Source organism: Epinephelus moara, chromosome 10, assembly GCF_006386435.1.
Source record: "Epinephelus moara isolate mb chromosome 10, YSFRI_EMoa_1.0, whole genome shotgun sequence".
Lineage (NCBI taxonomy): Eukaryota > Metazoa > Chordata > Actinopteri > Perciformes > Serranidae > Epinephelus > Epinephelus moara.
In genome coordinates, this window is record NC_065515.1 from 26,692,242 (window position 1) to 26,712,864 (window position 20,623).

A 20,623-nucleotide genomic window follows, 5' to 3' on the forward strand; every position below is an offset into this window, starting at 1 on the left:
TTCCTTTGAAAATAATTAGTTTCAACCTTATAGATTTCTTTTGGCATTTTGCTTATGAGTTCCTGAAGTAGTGCCAACTTGGCAACCATGAGTACAAAAATAATTTTCTATATAACAGGAAGCAATTTTACTTTCATCAGGAATTGGTGCAGTCAGGGAAGCATTTTTAAGGTATATTTTTGGCATTTTGCCTTCATTTTAACCGGGGCCCCTCTGTGTGGAGATTTCCCTGCATCTCATGTCTCTGGGTTCTCCAGCTCCTCCAACAGTACAAAGGTTAGCTTAACTAGTGACTTTAAATTGCGTGTAGCGGTCTCTATCTGGTCAGTCTGGCGACCTGTCCAGGGTGTACCCCACTTCTCGCCCAATGTCAGCTGGGTTAGGCTCCAGTCTCCCCACGACCCTGAACAGGATAAGCAGTTATGGATAGTGAATGAAATAATTTTTCAGAGCTGCTTGCTGCATGCGAAAAGGCACGGATGAGAATGCTGAAACTGAACCAAAACAACAAGAAGCTGCAGAGTCAGGGAATAACTCCTTGTGTGTTAGACATGCCGTGTGACTGCTCTCACATCCACATAGTCATTTGATCCACTGTTAATAGAACAAGTGTGAATTCGCAATAGCTGCAACCACTTAAACACATGCATCCACCCCATTACAAAGCCCTCTTTTAGCCCACAGTGACACAAACACACACCTTCACACGCACACTTGACCTTAATGCCAAATTTGAGCCTTCTAGGGTGGAAAATGTTGCCACCAAAGGGTGTGGTAATTATTTGGGAACCAACAAACCAACAAAGCGAGCTATAGAGCTGCTGGTTGCAGCTAAAAATATTGATTATACCTTATATCTTTAAGAACTATTTTTGAATCAGCTTTGATGAATAACTCAAGTTTTGAGGCGAAAAAAGCACCCAGTGTCTCCGGCTCCTAGTCTGCCGCCTGAGTCATGTCCACAAAAGGTCACATCACATAAAACTGCCGGTTCCTTTGTTAAAAAAAACACAGTGCTGGCGGTGGTTGACCTGTGGTGGTGTGTGTAAAACAACCACATACTGTAGATTCTGCAGGGTTTCCCTCTCCAGCCACTTGTTTATCTCAGAGGTCTGGACAGGATGGAGAGCAACAAAGGCAACTGCTCTTTAAATATAAGCCACTAAACCAGACTGGTTGTCCTGACGGGGTTTCTTCCTCCTGAAGGTGTAGCCTCAGGATTGTAAATGAATGTGTGATTGTGTGACTGAGATAATAGCACTGTGTGTGGATGTGAAATGAGCAGAGTATTACCTTAGCACTCTCTGGATACTGCTCTGCTGAGGGGTGCAAGAGCACATGTCCCTTATTAGGTAGGTTCATGTAGATGCAGTTGGCAGCCGAGTCATCAGGCACCGTCAGTTTGTCATAGCGATGGTCGCTCATTTGCTGCATAATCTACACACACAGATAACAGACAGACAGGAAATAGACATTTAGATGAACTAAGAGTCTGTGGGGAGTCCACATGACTTTCACAGAAACAGAAAGTTATTCAGACTATGAGGCACTTTGAGTCAGAGACAAGGCCGCAATACCAAAGGCAGCACCACATCTTTCTGCTGGCCAAACCACTTGGGGCCTGGGGGGCCTTAATGGAGAACACAGGAGCAGACAGACATTCTTTCTCAGCAGATGTCATGTTATTTATGTAATCCAAAGGAGGTGAAGGTGGGACAGGCGGTGTGGGGAGACAGGCTGAGAAGACGCCCATGTTGCCAAGTGGAAGTCGGGGGGTGAGGATGTTATGACCAGAGGAGAGGCAGGTGCCTCTTAACGTTTATGAGCAGAACATCTGCGGACGGATACCTCAGAGACGAGGAGGGGAGGGGGAAAAAAAACCAAAGCGTCAACATTCAGAAAAGGTATTTTGAGAAGTGAGATTTTCACCAGATATAGACCTGTCTTATTTTTTTTCTGTGTGCTTTTCTACTGCTCCTCTTTCTGTCATCATCTTTTGTCTTTAATCACAGGCAGGCTGGGTTTGGCTGTTTGCTAATAATTAGCAGGGTCACTATTAAAAGTTGAAAGTATGAAAAAAGAAATGTAAATTCTGTAGATCAGATTTTGCTCATAAAATTCACCCAATGACACCTATGGGACTACACTGCTTGCAAAATGTAAAATGTATGATGTCTTGTTTGACGCACGTATAGTTATGGAGGAGTGGCTGTGAGCGAATGTGATGACACAACTACAAACGTGGGAGAAAAATTTGAGGTTTGTGAGCACAATGGGCTTTGTGGCTGAAGATGTTTTCATTTCACTTCCCACTGATTTGATCTGCTGCAACAAGGATGATTAGGGTGTTTACTCTGACGGGAAAGGGGTTTTCCTATGTGAGTTATGCAGATATATGGATTACTTTACTTTGTATTGCTCTCATAATAAGTTGAATACGCTTACACTCCTTGTAGCCTGAAAAAAAAGTCATTATTGTGATGTAAACAGATGTAATCCAGCTGCTCCAACCCAATAGCAAACGTGCTGTCCTAAGTAACTCTGTTAGGGCTTTCCTGGGAAAATTTACTCAGCACACAGGAAGTGACACATTTTATGTCTCTGGCAGCAGCAACAGCGCTTGGTTGGAATAAATAGAAGAACAATCGTGTGGTAAGTATGAGCAGTAAATCCCATCATTAAATAGAAAACCCAAGGAAAAAGTTGTCACACGACTGGGCCCATTGTTCAGTGAGTGATCCCTGGGAAGTGCCGTGCAAAGCCAGCACAATCATTAAGGTTATGTTCCAACAAAGTTAAAAACAGAATTAAAAAAAAGGGAAATCATGCATTACTAGTACCATAACTCATTTTTGATGTACAAACAGTAGATTAATAGGCCCTACAAATGACAAAATAAATTAAATGAACTTAATAGAAGCTGAAATTGCCATTTTCTGAGTGGAAGGCTGCAGGGTGGAGTACAAGCTGGGTATGCACATACTGCACGTCTGCATGTGTGTAACCAACCCAGACAAATTCCCAGGTCAGTTGTGGGTGTGTTAGGTGATAGCAGCGGCCCTAAATGAAAACACTGTCCATGTGCGTGACCGCCAACAACGTCTCTCACACACAGGGGGATTAAGGGTGGCAGAGGGGAGACTTAAAGGCCGACTCCACCAAAAGTCACACTTCGCTCAGAGTCTCTTAAACATCTAATTTTCTCGATAAAAGCTACGGGTGTGAAGAATATGTCCTACAGCAGAATTTCATTGTGCTTCATGTTAAGTTTGGTCCATGAAATGCAATTAAATCCTGTATAAATTCAAGTAATAGAACAGTTGATTCTCTGTTCAATGTCAGTGTGCGCAGTCAATTTGAGGCCAGATTACAACGTATCTCATGTATTTTTAATACGAAAGATGATTAATGCATTCAAGTCTCAGGGCTCAAAGATAGAAAATCAAGGGCAGGTTATCTTGGTTACATGTCTTTAAGCAATTCTTAGATTAGACTTTTAGAAGCTTTTAACAGCAGTTCAGCTGCCTGACAGCGTTAATATGCCTCCGATTTGTGCGTCATCAGCAAGTGTTTAAGAGCAAAAGAAAAAAAAAAGGAGAACCAAGGCTTCTACACAGTCATCCTGGCCCTCGACCAGGCATGAAGCTACAGCGAATCAGCAGCAACTTACTTCTGGACAGTGGCCGAGGTCCAGTTAATACACAGAGTGGTAGCTGGGCAGCAGAATGTGCTCAGTCAGAGCTGCTAAAACAAAATATTTACTGGAAGGTAATAAAATCCCCCCTGGGCGATCTCGACCAGTTAACATAAACACGGACAATTTACTGGACCTGATGCCTTCCACAGTGGTCATCAGCATAATCTGCATTTTGGCCCCTGATATGAATATTTATAATGCTCACTGTAGTAATCCTTCCCAGGAAGCCTTTAAAAGGTTTACTTCTACTCACCGATGAGCAACAGCAGGATGTGCAAGAAAAATTCATTTACTTCCAACTACAGAGGCGAAATAAAACTGAAAGTGGTTCCTGTTGATGAACACCACTGTAAATGTTGTCACTCCTTGACATGTATTTCACTCTGGAAATATTATTGGTCTATAGAGAGTGTTTATTGCTGCACCCTAATGTATCCAAGGGAATAGGACTGGGAGGGAAGGAAGGGGAGGAGAGGATGCAGAACATCTCTGATAATACTGAGAAAAGGACATAACCTAGAATAGCACCCAGAAACAATTCACATTTCTTGTGTTTGTTCCTGTTATCTTTCGAATGAACAAGGCCACAAACCAGAGACCCTTTACTGTAACCTGTGATATCAGCTGCTGCTGGCTGACTCTGCAGCTGACTCAGGGACCCGATAACATCACTGGCGAGGAAATGTAGTGCTCGAATGCCATATATGGTCCTTTTCCTGATATGATACATGCTGCAGAGCTCATCCATTTTTAATACATTGTAGCGCTGTGACTCCAGGGATGACCATGTCTGCCTGTCAGCTGTCCATATAGACTCTATAAAAGAAGTGGATATAGCCACCATGACATCACCCATTGGTTTGTGGACTATGTTGTGAAGCCTTGAGTTTGGCATTTTGGCTTTCACCATTTTAGTTTATTGGAGCCACAAATGACCACATTTGGATTTAAAGGTGGAACTGGGGTGGAGTGAGAACTGGGACTGATTGAGGCATTGCCAGTGACGCACTGCAACGCCTCTATCTCAATTAACAGGTCAGTGTGGTAGCAACTTCTCATTCTCAAGGTAGTCACATCCTACAGCTTTATCATCTATTTTACTGTAAATGGGACCATCACTCACAAAGCCAACTTGAGCTGTACTGAAGAAGACTTGAAATGAGCAATTAAGATCATAAGCTCATTAGGAAAATGTTCACAGAGGTAATAAATCAAGTGGGAAGTGGGGTCATTTTCTCATAGACTTATATAAAATCTGACTTTGTTTTGTGACCAGTGGAGCTGCGCCCTGTTGGCCATTAGAAAGAATCAAGAAGTTCAAGGCACTTTTGCATTGGCTTGACTTTTCAGACATGGATGCTACTTTCACTTCTATGGTCATCCACCATGCAGGTCAGACTGAAATATCTCAACAACTATTGAATAAATTGTCATATGTTGTATAGATATAGATATTCATGTCCAGTACCCCCCTCCTGCATGAATCTCAGCCTTTCCTCTAGTTTAACCAATACTGTGGTTAATAACTGGCAAATGACTAGTGCTAATTAGCGAATGCTAGCATGCTGAAACAAAGCGGTGAATATGGTCAATATTATAGCTGCTGAACTTCCCCTTCTTAGCATTGTTACTGTTAGCATGTTAGCATGCTCACGTCAGCATTTAGCATTTAGCGTGGCCGTAGACTCCAAGGCCCCAATCACACGGAAAGTGTTTTAGCAGCTGAAGGTGGCTTTCTGTAATTGTTTTAAATGAGAATTGCGTTTTTTGCTTGCTGTTTTTGCATTGCTAGGCGCCTTGCATTTCTACGCTCTAGGCGCCTTGCGTTTTTAACCAGAGCGCTCTGTTGACTAGTTGAAAAAACTTTTTTTCAACTTTTTTCCCATTGTCCAATTGGATGATTTGAGAGGCGGGCCTTCTGTGGTGGTCACAACAACAAGTGTACAATTGGTAAACAATGGAGAAACTGATGGTAGTGGTTGCTGGACCCCCGAAGCTATACGGTCTCTGCCTATTCATTTTAGTAACTAGCTACTAATTACTGTGGAAACAAGTACGCAGTTTTAGCGAGCCAAAATATATGGTAAATTGATTACACAGGAAGGTTAGGGGTAAGGAGGTGATAGGGTGGTTGCCTGGCAACAATAAAAAGGCGCAGCAAGTGTTTTTTTTTATTTTTATTAGTAGCATTCAATTTTAAAAACAAAGAATAAAAGGCAGTGCAGTACATGCGTAAATGGGACCTTGATCTTGTTTGATTATTGTCTCGGGATAATTCAGAAACCTAAATCCAAACAATCTAAAGTGTTGTATTAGCTACTGATCTCTGGATATTAAACACTAGATAAAACATACAATTCATTTATCAAACATCAAAGTTCTTCAGAAACGTAGAATATCTTCATATTTTGGTAAATAGGTTGCACATATATATATTTTTTTTTGTTTGTTTTATATACTTTATTAATCCCCGAGGGGAAATTCAATTTTTCACTCTGTTTGTCAATTACACACAGGTCCGAACACACACATGCACAAACAGGACCTATACATGCACTAAGTGGAGAGATGTCAGAGTGGGCTGCCCATGACAGGCGCTCTGAGCGGTTGGGGGGTTCAGTGCCTTGCTCAGGGGCACCTCAGCAGTGCCCAGGAGGTGAACTGGCACCTCTCCAGCTACCAGTCCACGCTCCATATTTTGGTCCGGACGGGGACTTGAACAGGCGACCCTCTGGTTCCCAACCCAAGTCCCTATGGACTGAGCTACTGCCGCCCCAATATGTTTGTAATCAGGATTTGGTCATCAAACACAGCTCATCCTAAATAAAGTCTTCACCATATTATCACCTCATTATCTATAAAAACGTAAGTGTGTAAACATCATTGAGGTGAAGATTAAACCCTGACCAGTATAGAGTCATGACCTCATGAGTCAAAGAGTGGTGACTGGTCAGCTACAGCCTGCCCAGCATGTCCACTACAGGGAGGGTTATGTGTGTGAGAGAGCAGGGAGTGGGTGCTGCAGCCTCTGACAGAGGTGGTATTTCGGGATGATGACTTCATGAGTGAGGCTTGGCAGTGACAGCAGCAGATGGATGATGAAATCCATCCGGTCAACGTGTATTCTCATCCATTGGAGAGCTAAACACAGACAAGAGACTACACCTGGCCTACACAAATACACATTCTGAGCACACTTCCCAGATAAAGACAGAGCCTAACTGCTTAGCAAAGTGAAAATTAAAAGTCTTTTTAACCAAATGTCGGTGAGATATACATATACAGACCTTCTACTCCAAACCCAGACTGCCAACAGGTCAGGGTCTACTCTCTGGTCTGAATATTTTATAGTTACAAAATTCTAGCTCCCTACAGACAAACTGAATGAGTCAGGCTCCAACTTTAATTTGTACAAAGTGTCTTTGTCCTAGGGTACACAGACAAGGAGCCTCACAGCCGTAGGAGCTGCATCCACATCCAAAACAAGCACTTTGAATTCATTAAAACAGCATTCACGAGATCTCACTCCCCTAACAAAGAGAACATTACCTAATTACAAATCCAGGGTCGTTAAAAGTCCTTTAAAACAGGAGCTAATTGCTGAAAGAGAGGGTGACGTAAGCCATAATTAGAAAGCAAGCAGTCTGTCATTAAGTCTCGCTAACGGCCACTCCTCGCTCCAGTAGCTAATTACTGGGGTGATCAAACAGGCAGGAATCTTAATGAGTCGATGCTGGAAATAAAAATCAATTATTGCATGTGTTTATGCACAAGATTCTCGACTTCCTGTGTACACTTCAGCTATGCAAACATGCACATAAGACCAACAAGTCTGACCTTGTGCTGCTCTCAAGTACTTTGCTTCATTAGGATGTGCTGTCAGATGGGCTGGATTTAATTGCCCCCTGAGATACACTAAGTGGCTTTGACTTGACTTTAAGTAACCTTGTGTAGGATTGAACCAGTAGGGGGAGATATCACTCTAGGAGGCAAGTGAAAAGCCCTGCCAGCAAGGCCAAGGGTGTATGTGCTTGTGTGCAAGTCTTCATACTTATGTAATTAAACATACAGCATCTGTGTCTAGGAGAGCAAATATGACATTACATATTCGGCTGCGTTTCAGTCATAGTGCCGACAAAAGTTTGTCTCATGTGTTTGGAAATTTTAGGAATAATTCCACCAGAGGGATGGGCTGAGATTTATTACTCTCTTTGTGAAAACGACCAATCTGTCTCTGTCAGGGTGCAAACTGCCTCTTGTTCATGATGAGTCCTTCAGCATCCCTGTGTTTATTTTTTTGAGGGCTATTGTTGCGATGGCGCTCGATCGATTCAGAAGCCTTTTATGCAGTAATGAGCTCAAGCTGTTTAATGGAAGGACAATACCTTTGCAACCAAAGCTGGAGTGTGACTGCCAGGGGCAATCCCCTCAGCTTAGTTGAGAATGTGAATTAATGAGGAAGGATTAAGGTGACAGGTGGTCTCAATGTGCCTGCAGTGGGAAGAAGCAATCAAGCTGTAAGTAAGGGAGTCTGCTCAAGATCAACACGTGTGATGTCCTGTCTTGTAGTGTTATTTTTGCTGAATACTTTGCAGAAGGGGAGAAAAAAAGGACAGGGCTGTTAACACCAACAGCACTGGGCCAAGAGTCAACCCAAAAAAAAAAAATCAGCTGCGTCAATGTGCGTCATAGCTACAAAAACAATGCCACTACATTGATTGAGTGGTTTCCATGACTACAGCTGGGGGAAGCACAGCAATAGGATGAAGGTTTAACCACACACACAACATGCACTAAATGCACAATTCCATACTTTGAGGGCTTTCTGTGCTGGTTCACTGGCGCCGATGACAATAAGGCCCGGTCCTCCCATACTGCAGAAGCTCTTCAGGTGCAGCCCTTCCAGCACAGGCACGGTCGAAACAGCGTAGTCCTGCAAAACACAATCCAATTAGGTGATGGCACCTCTTTCTAGTCTTTGAAAGTAGTTACAAAACAAGACAAGCCTTACATGCAGCAACAATGTCAGAACCCAACATAAACTGTGGTAATGTTGTCCCAGACATGTAATGACCTGTAAAGCTGTGCAAGGTTCTCTTTTGGATTGAACTGTACAGGTGTGACAACTCAGTGTAAAGCGTATATATATGTTTGCATTTAACTGATGCTGTGTTTATGGTGTAGGCTCTGCATGGACATGTACGCTACATCATAGTCTGACAAGCCTGGCTTAAAATGGATGTAAGCTGCTAAACAGCATAGCATTTTAAGTCTTGCGTGTGACTTATCCGGGCTAAAAATGAGTAAAAGAAATTCTGCTAACCAGGCAAATTTATGCAATGAAATGTCATGGGTTTATGCTAATAACATTAGCATGTTGTATATGTGGGGAAAATGTGTCTAGTATGAGACATATGTTTTGTCAGTGAACCTTTTGAGCCAAAATGAAGCTGAATTTTGTAATATTCCTTTGTTGCTGTGTTCCCAGCTTCATATGAGCTGCAGAAAACTCTGCTAGCTGCTAGGCTAATGTATGCAATTTAAAATGTAATAGGCTTATGCTAATAACGTTAGCTTGTTGTATTTCTGGGGAAAACGTGTCTACCAAAAGACTACTGTTTTGTTGGTGAACCTTGGGAGTTATAAAGGAGCCAAATTTTGTGTTTGTGTTTAATATTGTCACTATTAAGCCTTGTTTTATATATGTTTTATGTGTGTTTTGAATCAATCAAACATAACAGTAGACTACTTCACAGAAACTCAACACAGTGGCATAGAAACCCCATCGCTAACTACCGTTTTGGAGGTTTAACTGCTGAGCAACACAAGCTCCTTTCTCACAAACATCTGGCTTTTCTTCTCCTAATGAGAAAGGCTACAATTGGCACTCAAACCAGGGTCAAATGACTCTGCAGTAGTCACGGGTATTTATTGGCTTTGATCAGCATTGATTTTTAGCAGATTTATCTACTGTATGTTTAAAAAATAAAACCACGAACATGTGCCATTTTGGGTGGAAAAGGGGTAACAGACGCCATGCTCCATGCACCATAAATGCTCACATCAGTGTAGGCCACTTGCTTGGGCTCTGCATAGAGTCTGCACACACGACTATATTTTAGCCTTAAGACTCCCTTTGTCGGTGACTACGCTTTACAGTCCTTTGGAAACAGAACAAAGCACTGCAGCTCCAGTCAGAGTGTGTGAAACAATGTAATATATTGTGGGTTGTTTTTTATAAAACAACAACAACAAAAGCAGTGTCGTTGTGCAGTTGTTAAAAAATGACCTTTAAAATGAAGTAGTGGGCAGCTCAGGGGAGAAAACAGCAAAAGTGTCCAGGAGATAAATCGTGACTGAGCTCAGGGTTATGAAGATATTGCAGAGAAACTTGTTAAAGCCTGACTGGAGAGGCTTTCCTCTGGTTGCAGGATGTTGTATAGCAAATGTTGGGATGTTACTGCAGGTAATGGAAAGTGGCAGAGGTGTCTTTAAAATCTCTAGAACATTAAATATAAACAACTAAATAGGCAACAATCAGAGACAGGGATTAGGAAAAAAAACATCACCTCAACATCAATGATCATCAGACATCACAATTTTCCAGGGAGCCCTGCCCACCTTATACCAGTTAGAAAATGTGAATGTGAAAAGAGCAAAGCTGTTCAAACTATGGCAGAACATGTTGGTCATTTGGGATCCCTTCACTCATAAAGACATTAAGTAAATATATTTTAAGGGCCTTTAAAGGAACACAGTGTCCAATTTAGGGGGATTTTGTGACATCTAGTGGTGAGGACTGCAGATTGCATCCAGCTGAAACTTCTCCTTGTTAGTATTCCTCCAGTGTTCATTTTCCAGGAGGTTATTACTAGGAACCAATTATCCGCAGAGGTCCAGGTGTTTACAACTGGTAAAACACTGAATAAGTTACAAATCAGTGTTTCTCCTACGTTGTTTGACACATCGCAGATAGGCCACTAGCCCAGTACCCACTAATGTGTGCTCACATTAGTGGGTACTGGGCTAGTGGCCCAGTACCCACTAATGTGTGCTCACATTTTTCTCTGATAAATTAAACCCTGATGTTCAAGAGTTTTTTACCCAGAGCTAAATCATCTGCAGAGGTCTCTTCCTGTTATCAAACAGACCCAGTGAATTAAACTGGTAAAAAGATTGAATACAGCCTATTCACTAAAACTACTGTGCAACAAGGTGATATCCATAAACAAGGGCCTTTAAATCAATAAACTTTTCAGACTGAGGATAAAAGCAGCATTCAGTCAGCAATTGCATCCATATTGATTGATATATGGTCCACATTAGTGCAGCATAGGATCATTACTATAGTATACATTTCTATAGAAAAGTATCTCGTACTGTATAAGGGCCTATCGTATTTTATCTTAAGACTTAAGCAGCTGATTTTGGCTCGACCCCTTCATTAAAACGCCGGTTGAAAGCCTCCTTGTTTGCAGTAATTAAAGCCTGGGGTCCATATTTAAAGAATTATAGCACAGCACATCCTGCTGAAACAACATCATTTTATATCATTGACTTTGTTTGGATTTTGATTTACTGATTTACTGGACTGGAAGAATTTACCACTTTCCAGTTGAGTGATTGAGCATTTGATACATGGACTCACAGTTTGTGACAGTTACACATACCGTAAGTCTTTCGAGGATTGCAAATGCCAGAGTTGAGTCCTTCAGAGATTTGTAAACCTTGAAGTGATACCGAGCTGTAATTTGAGTTACGATAGGATTTGAGACTTCAAGCTTATTTTGCCAAGACCTTTCCTTCCTGATTCAACGTGAATGCATTTATATGAGCGTATAAATTTTGGTTTGCGCCTCACAACTGACATCCATATGTTTTCTTAATCACATAATATGTTTTGAATTGGTTTTCATGGCTCTCAGCTTCATGAAACTCTATGAAGTATTGTGTACATGTTCCATAGTTTCACTCTTATGTGACATTTTCCATTCAAGTATATGTTAACACTTTTCAGGTCAATATTTGTACTGCATCATTAGCTTAATTAAAGTGCTATGATTCACTGACTGTGACTGAAATACAGAATAGCACTTGGCAGTTCATCATGTATAAAGCTTAAATTACTCCATTCTTGATGTTTTCATGAACTCTTCCCTTGGCACTTGTTTAGAAGATACAAAAGGACAACTGGGAATTATGTAATCTGAACTTCCTTCAGTCATTATCCATGAACAGGAAGTTTTGTTACTGTGCAAAATTAGAAATACGAGTCATACTTTTCTCTTTATCAAGATAAATCCTTATGGGAGTTCAGGAAGAGACACAGTTGTTTTTCATCTGCACTAAACAAGCTGATTTACTGCCACGTTGTCCCCTGAAAAGACCCTATTGATCAACCCACAGGCACAGCACACTGAGCTCCACTGTTTAGCTCTTTAGCTGTGTCCATGTTCGTGTCTTATTGGTTCAAGTTGGGAGTCAACACCTCTTAGCAGCAGATGAAAAGAAGTGGTTTGGCCTGTGTACTGCTTCTTCCCGAACAAATTCATTCAATCAGCAGCACCATCTGGTCTGACCTCCGCAAGGCCCATAAAGAAAAGAGCTTCCGACATCTGTACACAGTTGTTGAGCGCTAAACAAACCTGGCAATAATGTGATCCTTAATTTGATAATGAAAGGAAAGAACAACAGTGATAGGAGGAATCAATCTGATAAAAAACGGAAAAAATAACAATAATGGATGCTCAAGAGATTTTTCCTAGTGTCATTTGCCAGAGACGCATCATTAAGTCCTGTCTTATCAAAGATAACAGAAAACACAGAGGAATCCATAATGAGGAATTCAAATCAGATACAGATGGGAAGAGGGAAGCACAGCAATAAGGCCATTCATCTTACTGTAACGTGTTGAACTCTTCACGCCATGACCCACCTATGAACTTGTGAGTCGGCCGGCTTTTCTCTTTTGTTACGGTCTCTCAGACCAAATCCAAAAGCGATACGTGTAAAGTCTACAATGTGAGACTTCTTCACATTCCAACAACAGCAAACAAGACTGATAGAATCAGTCTGTGTTTGTGACCCACACTATGACCCTGTTTGCAGACTTCACGCCCACATCCTCCCAGTTTGCCTGAATCTGTGGTCTCAGTGATGTTTGGGATATTTTGCGCAACATTTCCTCTTGACATGTGTTTCATGTGTGAGTGGTGATTGCTGAGCTCGGCTGTGGCTCTCAAGGTCGGGCCACAGTGCATGGGAATAAGCCAGAAGGTAGTCAGAAAGGAACATATGGTGAAATACAAAAGGACTGACATCAGCAAGGGTTGAAAAGAGACATGAACAGGGCTTATACACTTACTGTTGCCATTTACATTAAGGACAAGGCTGGTGAGCAGTATTTTTCTTGGGGTCAAGAAATCCTATTAAAAGAGCAAAACCAACAATGCATCTCTCCATACTTTCTAACCTCTCTGTCTATTCTGTGGTACTCATCTCCAAGCTTACTTGTTTTTAATGAAGGCGTAAATCTTTGAATGGGTCACAAATAAAGACTTATATTTAAATAAAAAGAATTACCACCTTAGGGTTATATGCCAACTCGTCCAGTTGCTGTTTATGTCTATGACTGTCCAGACTCATATGTAGTCATGACAGTGGCTGCAAAAAACCTAGATATTCTAAAACATGGATGCTACATACACATCTTAAGCCCAGCACCACAGAAGATCTATAAAATCACCACTGTTTCAAGGTGGGCGCTAAAGTCACCAATTCGGTATCCAACCACGTCTCCCCTTCTGTTTTTGAGTTACAGCTTTGAATAATGGCCAGAAAAGTGTTTTTGCAGAACTTTACGTCACACTGACCTTTGAACCCCAAAATCTAATCAATTCAACCTTGAGTCCAAGTGGACGTTGGTGCCAAATTTGAAGAAATTCCCTCAAGGCGTCCTGAGATATTGCATTCACAAGTGTATAGAAGCGCAGACAACTCGAAAACATAACTATTGTTGGAGCCCAAAAAAGAGGCTAAATAATTTTCTGAAATAGTTTGGCATGGTAGTTTTTTTAGCAAATGTTACTCAAGTAGTGCACTAAGTTCAGCAGCCAATTTGGTTCACTGGGAAGTATTTACAGCTGCAGGACAGTGTGCTTATTCACTGTAATGTAGGAAATCAGCACAACACGGTGGGTCATTGATGTGTTTTTAATGGGTTTTGAAAAACAATGCAAGTATTTGGTACTGAGTAATAACCTTTGTCAGACTCTAGCTACAAAGGCAATACTTAAATAGTTATTGGGATCAATTTATTGTTGATTTTGGTTCCTTTAATGGGATTTGTTGACAATAAGTAAAATTCAGAGTATTATCAGACTTACAGTATCCTTTTCTGTGATATGAGAGCTATTTATCAAAGTGAGCTGATTAGTGATTACGTAACATTTGTCCAATTCCAAAAAGGAGAAAAACCAGTTTTCATTCTCAAGCTGTAAATTATATTTCAAAAAGATGTTTTTTAGCCTCCGAGCCTCCCAAAGGAGTCAGCGGTTCATTCATTCATTCATTCATTTAGAGGAAAACAGTATTTCACCTCCAAAGTAAAGAATGTCTTTGAATGCATTTATTTTAACAGACGTATTGATCGATGATGATGATGATGATGATGATAATGAATGAAGTAACTGATGAGGCAGGTGGTTCTCCTCCCAAATCACCCTTTTTAATCAGTGTCATCAACTGCCCGTTTCATCACTGTACACAGAGGTGGCAGAGGTTTGCATCAACGGCTGATTAAAAATGCCTCAAAGCCAGCTGAGGCCTGGACCCTGGCGGGCACTAACGACTAATTGCCATTGAGACTCTCTACAGCTGCATCCATCAATAACCTCAGAGTGCTTCGCTTCAGGAGTGCTAAATAACAAATAGAAATACTTTTTTTTTTTTAAATTGTACCCTGCACAAGTATTTATTCTTTTGGTTGCTCTCACTTTTATGTCAATATAAATGTACACAAAGTTACTATATATACAAATATACAGTGAATGTTTGAATGTTCTTGCCAATGCCCAGTTTGCACTGGACTTGTATGTTCTCAACAGTATTTAGTCCATAATGACACAGACTGAAAGGCAGAAGAAACGGATGGATGGAGGACAGATATAATACACAGAACGGAGAGGGTGAAATGAGGCAGAGATGGATGGAGGAAGAAATGGAATTAAGAGAGAACAGGAGGTGGAACAGGATGAAAAAAGCAAATGAACAGAGTGATGATGTTGTTATCTTCCTGGACTAAAGCTTGTATGATTGATAATATATGTATCTCTTCGTTCCTTGTTTGCAATGTCGGATCGCTCACAATATTTAAGAGATTTCATAAGGTACATTAAAAAAACAAAAAAACAAACAGATTCAATACATTTCTATATTTTTATGCTGACCTCTACAAAGTCTCAAAACTGGTTTCAGGTTAATATGCATCTTTACAGACATAAAACAAAACTTACTTTTGTTTTTTTGATCCTTAAAGCTGCTCTAATTGATATACACGTGTATAAACAATGGGCCAAATGTATGATGGCAAAAATGTGCACATTGTGACAAACCCACAGAGCCCCACTCCGTAGTTCCCCTCTGTTCAGTGGAGCTTTATAGCATATCTCAGCTCATTGTTTTTGCAGTAGACCAGCTACCTCACCATTTTTGTTTCCTCCCACAGGTCTTATCAACGTGATTTTTAGCTGCAGTAGGCATACGGGTTTTGTGCAAAAAAGCCCCCAAAATCCACTATACCCTGGCTGTATAGTAATGAACATCAAAAAGACAAAGTTATCGAATAGGTGGTGAACAAAGTGGACCATTTAGCAGCTTAAGAGTCAGATATTTCCCTCAGAATTGGGTGGAAATCAAAACAGGGGTGAGAGGATTGTCATTATTGGCCTTACATTTGGCAGTTGGCTGCAAACAGGCCCTCAAATAAATGCTTATGATACTATGTGCCTGCTGGATATTCATATTTTCAACTGTTGGCAAGCATATTTGCCATTTCTACGTACATGACAAAGTTGTGTTTACAGTTTGTAGCACTGCCCCAAAGTTTCTATAAATATGAATGAATGCAAATTAAGTACATTTAAAATTCAGATACCAGTCATTTTTGAGGAAGGTATCTTTACTTTTATTTAAATATGAGTCGTGATTCTGCCACTTTTTACACCACTGCACCATTTAAACTCACCTTAAAGGCATCTGCTAGGATCTCTGCTCCTCTCTGATTGGTTCGTTTGGAAAGGCCCACGAAGAACTCTCGCCCTGAGGAAAGAAACAGACATCACTGGTGTTATGTAAGCAAATATCAATTCAACTCACTTCAATTTAATTCGGTTCAGTTCAATACAACTTTGTCTATGCCAGTGGGATCAACTGCATGCAGTAGCTTGCCACATACATCAGCTTAAACAAATATATTTGGAAATAAATAAATACATTAATAAATAGCTAGCCATACATATCAAAGACAAAAATTGATCACAAAAGAAACACAAGGTAACGAGGCTGTGCAAAAGCATCTATAAGAAACTAATGGCGCATTCCCCCTGCATGGTGCGGCACACCTTGACTCACTCTTTTTTGGCTTTCCATTGGCAAAAGTCGTGGATAGTACCCGGTGCCTTTTTTGGTACCACCTGGGTCGAGGTTCCAAGAGAGATGGAGTTAAAAGACTGCAGACCACTGACTGTTCAGAGAGAATCATCACTTGTGTGACATGTGACAGCCAGCACAAACCCAGCATATTAAAACAGCCAACTACCCTCAAGTTGGCAATTGCAGTTTATTCGCGGCATCCGCAGTGTTAAACAAAACAGAGAAAGCACTTGGTACTAAAAGTGAGTTCAGTCGAGCTGAAACATGCAGAGAAAATGCAGCAAAATACAGCAGGTGGGATAAAGGACTAACAACTTGAATAATACATGCAGTATGAACACACACCCAAACAGTTCTAACATCTATAAAGTCTACAGTGATTTAGTCTAAAAGTTTTGAGCACCCAGCAATACAGCGAGGCAGTGAAGCTACAGTAGGTGAACACTGCACTCACCACAGTGTGTACTTTATGCATGCCTGTGAGAAAGGCCAACTGTGGTCAGTATGGTGGGGCACAGGCAGACAGAGCCCTGAATGCCTGGCGAAGCTGCAGCAGCACACAGAGCTCAGGGATGGGCTTCTAACGTAGCTGCTGAGACTTTACAAAATGAGCCGTTAGCCGGGGCCCTGCCAACAGGAAATGTTTCTAGCCCTGCCATGTGAAACCGATTTCAGCTGGAAGGAACGAGCACGTAGAGCCAGTGTCTAGAAACCCAATTAAGTGTACTATGCTTTTTCCTTGTGGCCTGTGCTGTGTAGAAGACACTGACCCACATTTCGACTCACCACACGACTGTACCGATGATTCTCTGCCCTCACCATATTTTACGATCTGATGCCAGAGGAATAAGGAGCCCGTGGTGAGAGCTTGCAGTACAGTTGATTTGATTTGACCCTGCAGTATGTGTTGCACAATGTTTTTGCGACAGAATATTTTTCGAGGGAAATTCTGCTTAGTGTGCTGAGGCACCGGGTCATTGAGGTCGCACAGAGGAATGTTTGCGTGGAGGATCCCGAAACACAGACACAAACTTACAGACACACAACAGTCTGTGAGCTGAGACTGCAGAGGCTCATACTCTGCTATCTCACTGCTCTCTAATGTTTTCTGTTTACAGCTACATCGTCTTATTTGTACTTGAACTGAACAAGCACATGCACAGCTCTGATATAAAGGTATTGGATTGCAGTAAAACCCAGCTTTACATGTGGCTGCTCAGTTGTCAGACTTCTCCCTGACTGTTTACCATGTCTTGAACCAAGAGTGACACCTGTTACTGTACGTATCATGTTAAGAATAACACATCAGGTGTTTTGTTAAGCGAAAATAATGGAAAACCCACTAAACAACCTGTTGTTTGATTTTGATGTTGCTGCTTTAAAGTATTTTCTGTAATGGTTGGAGGATTTCTGCATTTGTTTATGGCAGTCCAGGGAAAAATCTAAAGTAGAACCCACGTCATTACTGACCTCAATCATTGAAGCAAGGTGGAAAAACAATTTTTTGTAAGCTGCTCACCAGAGCCAGATACTTATTGCGAAGGTTTATGCCAATAATGTTACTTATCTATGTGCTGATTGACCTAAAAGCATGCCATGCAGGAAATCAAATTAAAAGCATCCAAGCTTGTAAAAGAAATATTTCATCCCTGTTGACTGTGTGGAAAGCAATGTTCATTTGCCATCATAATGTGAACTGGTGTTTGAGGAAAAAATGGAGGAAAGTCCTTGATGAAGCCGCGGTCTTTCCCAGGTTCCACTCACAGGACCAACTTTATAGTTTACAAGCTGGGAGAAACACAAAGTCACCAGTATGTTGTTTGATCCATCCAACACTTGTATATTGAGGGGTGTTACATTAAATACTACATAAATGATTCTCTTTTGCTGTAGATTCTTTTGCTGCTTAAGATGAGGTGTCTGTATAAGCTAAAAAGCTTTGCTTGTTTGTTTATGTGTGTTTTGTGTAATTAAATATCTCTTAGTTCACTACCTATTGCCGAATGAGGTCACACAGTGGTGACTGAGTCTATGGTCCACTGATGAAAGGCCCTGTATTTGCAGTATTATGAACTGGGTGTCTGTGACGACATTCCCAGGGAAAATCGCAAGTGGTGCAGAATTAGTGACGCATTTTCCATCACCCAGCAGTAGTTTGTCTGCCAGAGAGGGTTGGCGGAACTAACTAGCTCTCCAACTCACTTGTGTGTGAAGTGGCGTGCAGTTTTTTCCGCTGTCTGCCTGCCCTGCGACTGACATCACACAGGTAACACTGTTTGGGAAGTGAGATCCAAATACAGGGCAGGCAATAAAACCTCAGGATGCATTTTATACCGATGCCATAGCAACCCCACAGTATGAAATATTAGGCTTGTGTGTATCCACATTTGCACACAGTACAAACTGACATAGATGACATGGTGCCACCTTTCAAGCTAGGTGTAAAGGCAAACGTTACCCTGTCTCACCTCAGCTTCATTTTTATATTTTAATCCTGTTCCTGTAAAAACTAACAACTATTATATTGATCTCGAGCTTATAGAGCACCTACTATTTTATTATTATATGCAAGTATGGGATATATGGGGCATAAAAAATGCCAGAGAAACAATGGTTCACCTCTAGGGAGAGTGTCAGCTTCATTTTTTTCTGGAAAATCTTTCATATGTGGATGGCTTCAGACTGTTTTTTGATGGTGCAGATCTTCAAGGTATTTCAACAAAATACAGTGATTGAGGAGTCATAGCTCACCTGTAAAAAGCACATCTCCGCCGTCCAGTGTGGCATTCTCGTCAGTCATTTCCACAATGTTCAGATTCAAGTCCTTCAGAGCTTTTTTCATTGCCTCCGTCTGGAACAACCACAAGGACACAAACAGAAAGGTTCTAAAAACATCTGTTGATACTAAACAAAAGACTGAACTGTGATGACGTACAGTAAGCGACACCACCAAATGGTCCAAACCATCAGCATTTCCTATCTTCAGGAATATTATGATACGGTCCAGTTCTAATCAGACATCTGTAAACAAGATGATGAAAATCAGTTTGAGGATTTTCACTGGATTTCTGTGAGGTACAGTGTTTACCCAGATTCCTGAGATTGAGTACGCTGAAACAAAACCTTTCTTCCCCGACAGGTTGCGATGACATCATTTTAATGAGCCATGAAATGATGTCATTTTGGAGGAAGTACTTTAAAACTTTAACAAGGCAGTGGCTGAGGAAAATAGGTACGCTGAAGGACCAACACAAACTAAGAAAACCTCTTCCTGTCCTCATGGTCTGGGTCATCTGTCTTTCGTATATTTATAGGAAGGAAGTAAAAGGATGGCTGCCACCCAGGATAGTATTAACATATATTACGAAACGCACTCCCTGGATGGAAAATGAAAGGGCAAACCACACTTCACCTGGATGTCCTCTGTGCTGAACTGGAAACCTGAGGAAAGAGCAGGTCTTTTTTTTGGCTGAACCTCGGCTGGTCTGTTCTCCTGTCTGACCGCCCAGTGTGATTTTACTGTCCTGTTTTTGGGGTTCCTGCGGGAGTAGTTTCCAAGGCCAGTCATGTTAGCGAGAGCATCAGTGTTTCCACAAGCCCTATCTCACTATGACCTCAGCCTGCTCACTGTGCTTGTTGGCGAACACAATGCTCCTGCTTCTCCTCATATGTGCAGGGCCGAACCATGAGGTCATCCAGGTAGACTGCCATGCACTGCCCAGATAACGCAATAAAGGCCAGCATGTACACATATGAATACAAAATCATCTTATTCTTATGCACACATACCCACATAATAGTATTATATGCTAAGGTAGCCAGTTTAGTAGGTACACCTAGCTGAAACTAGTCCTACAGTAAATCCTTCCTTCGACTGTATGGTCATTTTGGAGGTTGCAGTTTGTGGTGCTGTTGAATTGTATTGCATAATACTGACAGGTGTTTTCTACTATTTCGTCCACCCCATTTATATCAGTGAGGCCAGGCTAAATAACAAGAAACACCTCTCTGTATGATGTGATATAGTTCAACAGCACTACAAACTACATTCTGCAAAATGATCCGAAAGTTGAATTAACAGCTCTCTAAAACAGTTTCAGAATGTTGTGTTAGACTCCATTAGTTTTGGTTGGGTTAGGCTGACCAAACGTCCTCTTTTGCCCGGACATGTCCACTTTTCACGTCCCGTCCGGGGTGTCCGGGGGGGTTTTATAAACTGATGATAATGTCCGGTTTTCCGTGTGTTTGTGTGTGTGTGTTAGAGTGCGGCACGGG

At 41.4% G+C, this 20,623-nt stretch overlaps 1 protein-coding gene across 3 annotated transcripts in view; it reads right to left on the reverse strand.

Annotated features, from left to right (window-relative positions):
* Positions 1–20,623, reverse strand: part of ddah1 (dimethylarginine dimethylaminohydrolase 1) — a 95,559-nt gene that overhangs the window by 7,153 nt on the left and 67,783 nt on the right. For all 3 annotated transcript variants that reach the window (XM_050054751.1, XM_050054750.1, XM_050054752.1), the window contains 4 exons: positions 19,100–19,199; positions 15,942–16,015; positions 8,511–8,630; positions 1,294–1,437 (listed from right to left, as the gene is read on the reverse strand). In XM_050054751.1, the coding sequence (XP_049910708.1) occupies positions 1,294–1,437; positions 8,511–8,630; positions 15,942–16,015; positions 19,100–19,199 (438 nt within the window). The remainder of the gene's footprint in view (positions 1–1,293; positions 1,438–8,510; positions 8,631–15,941; positions 16,016–19,099; positions 19,200–20,623) is intronic.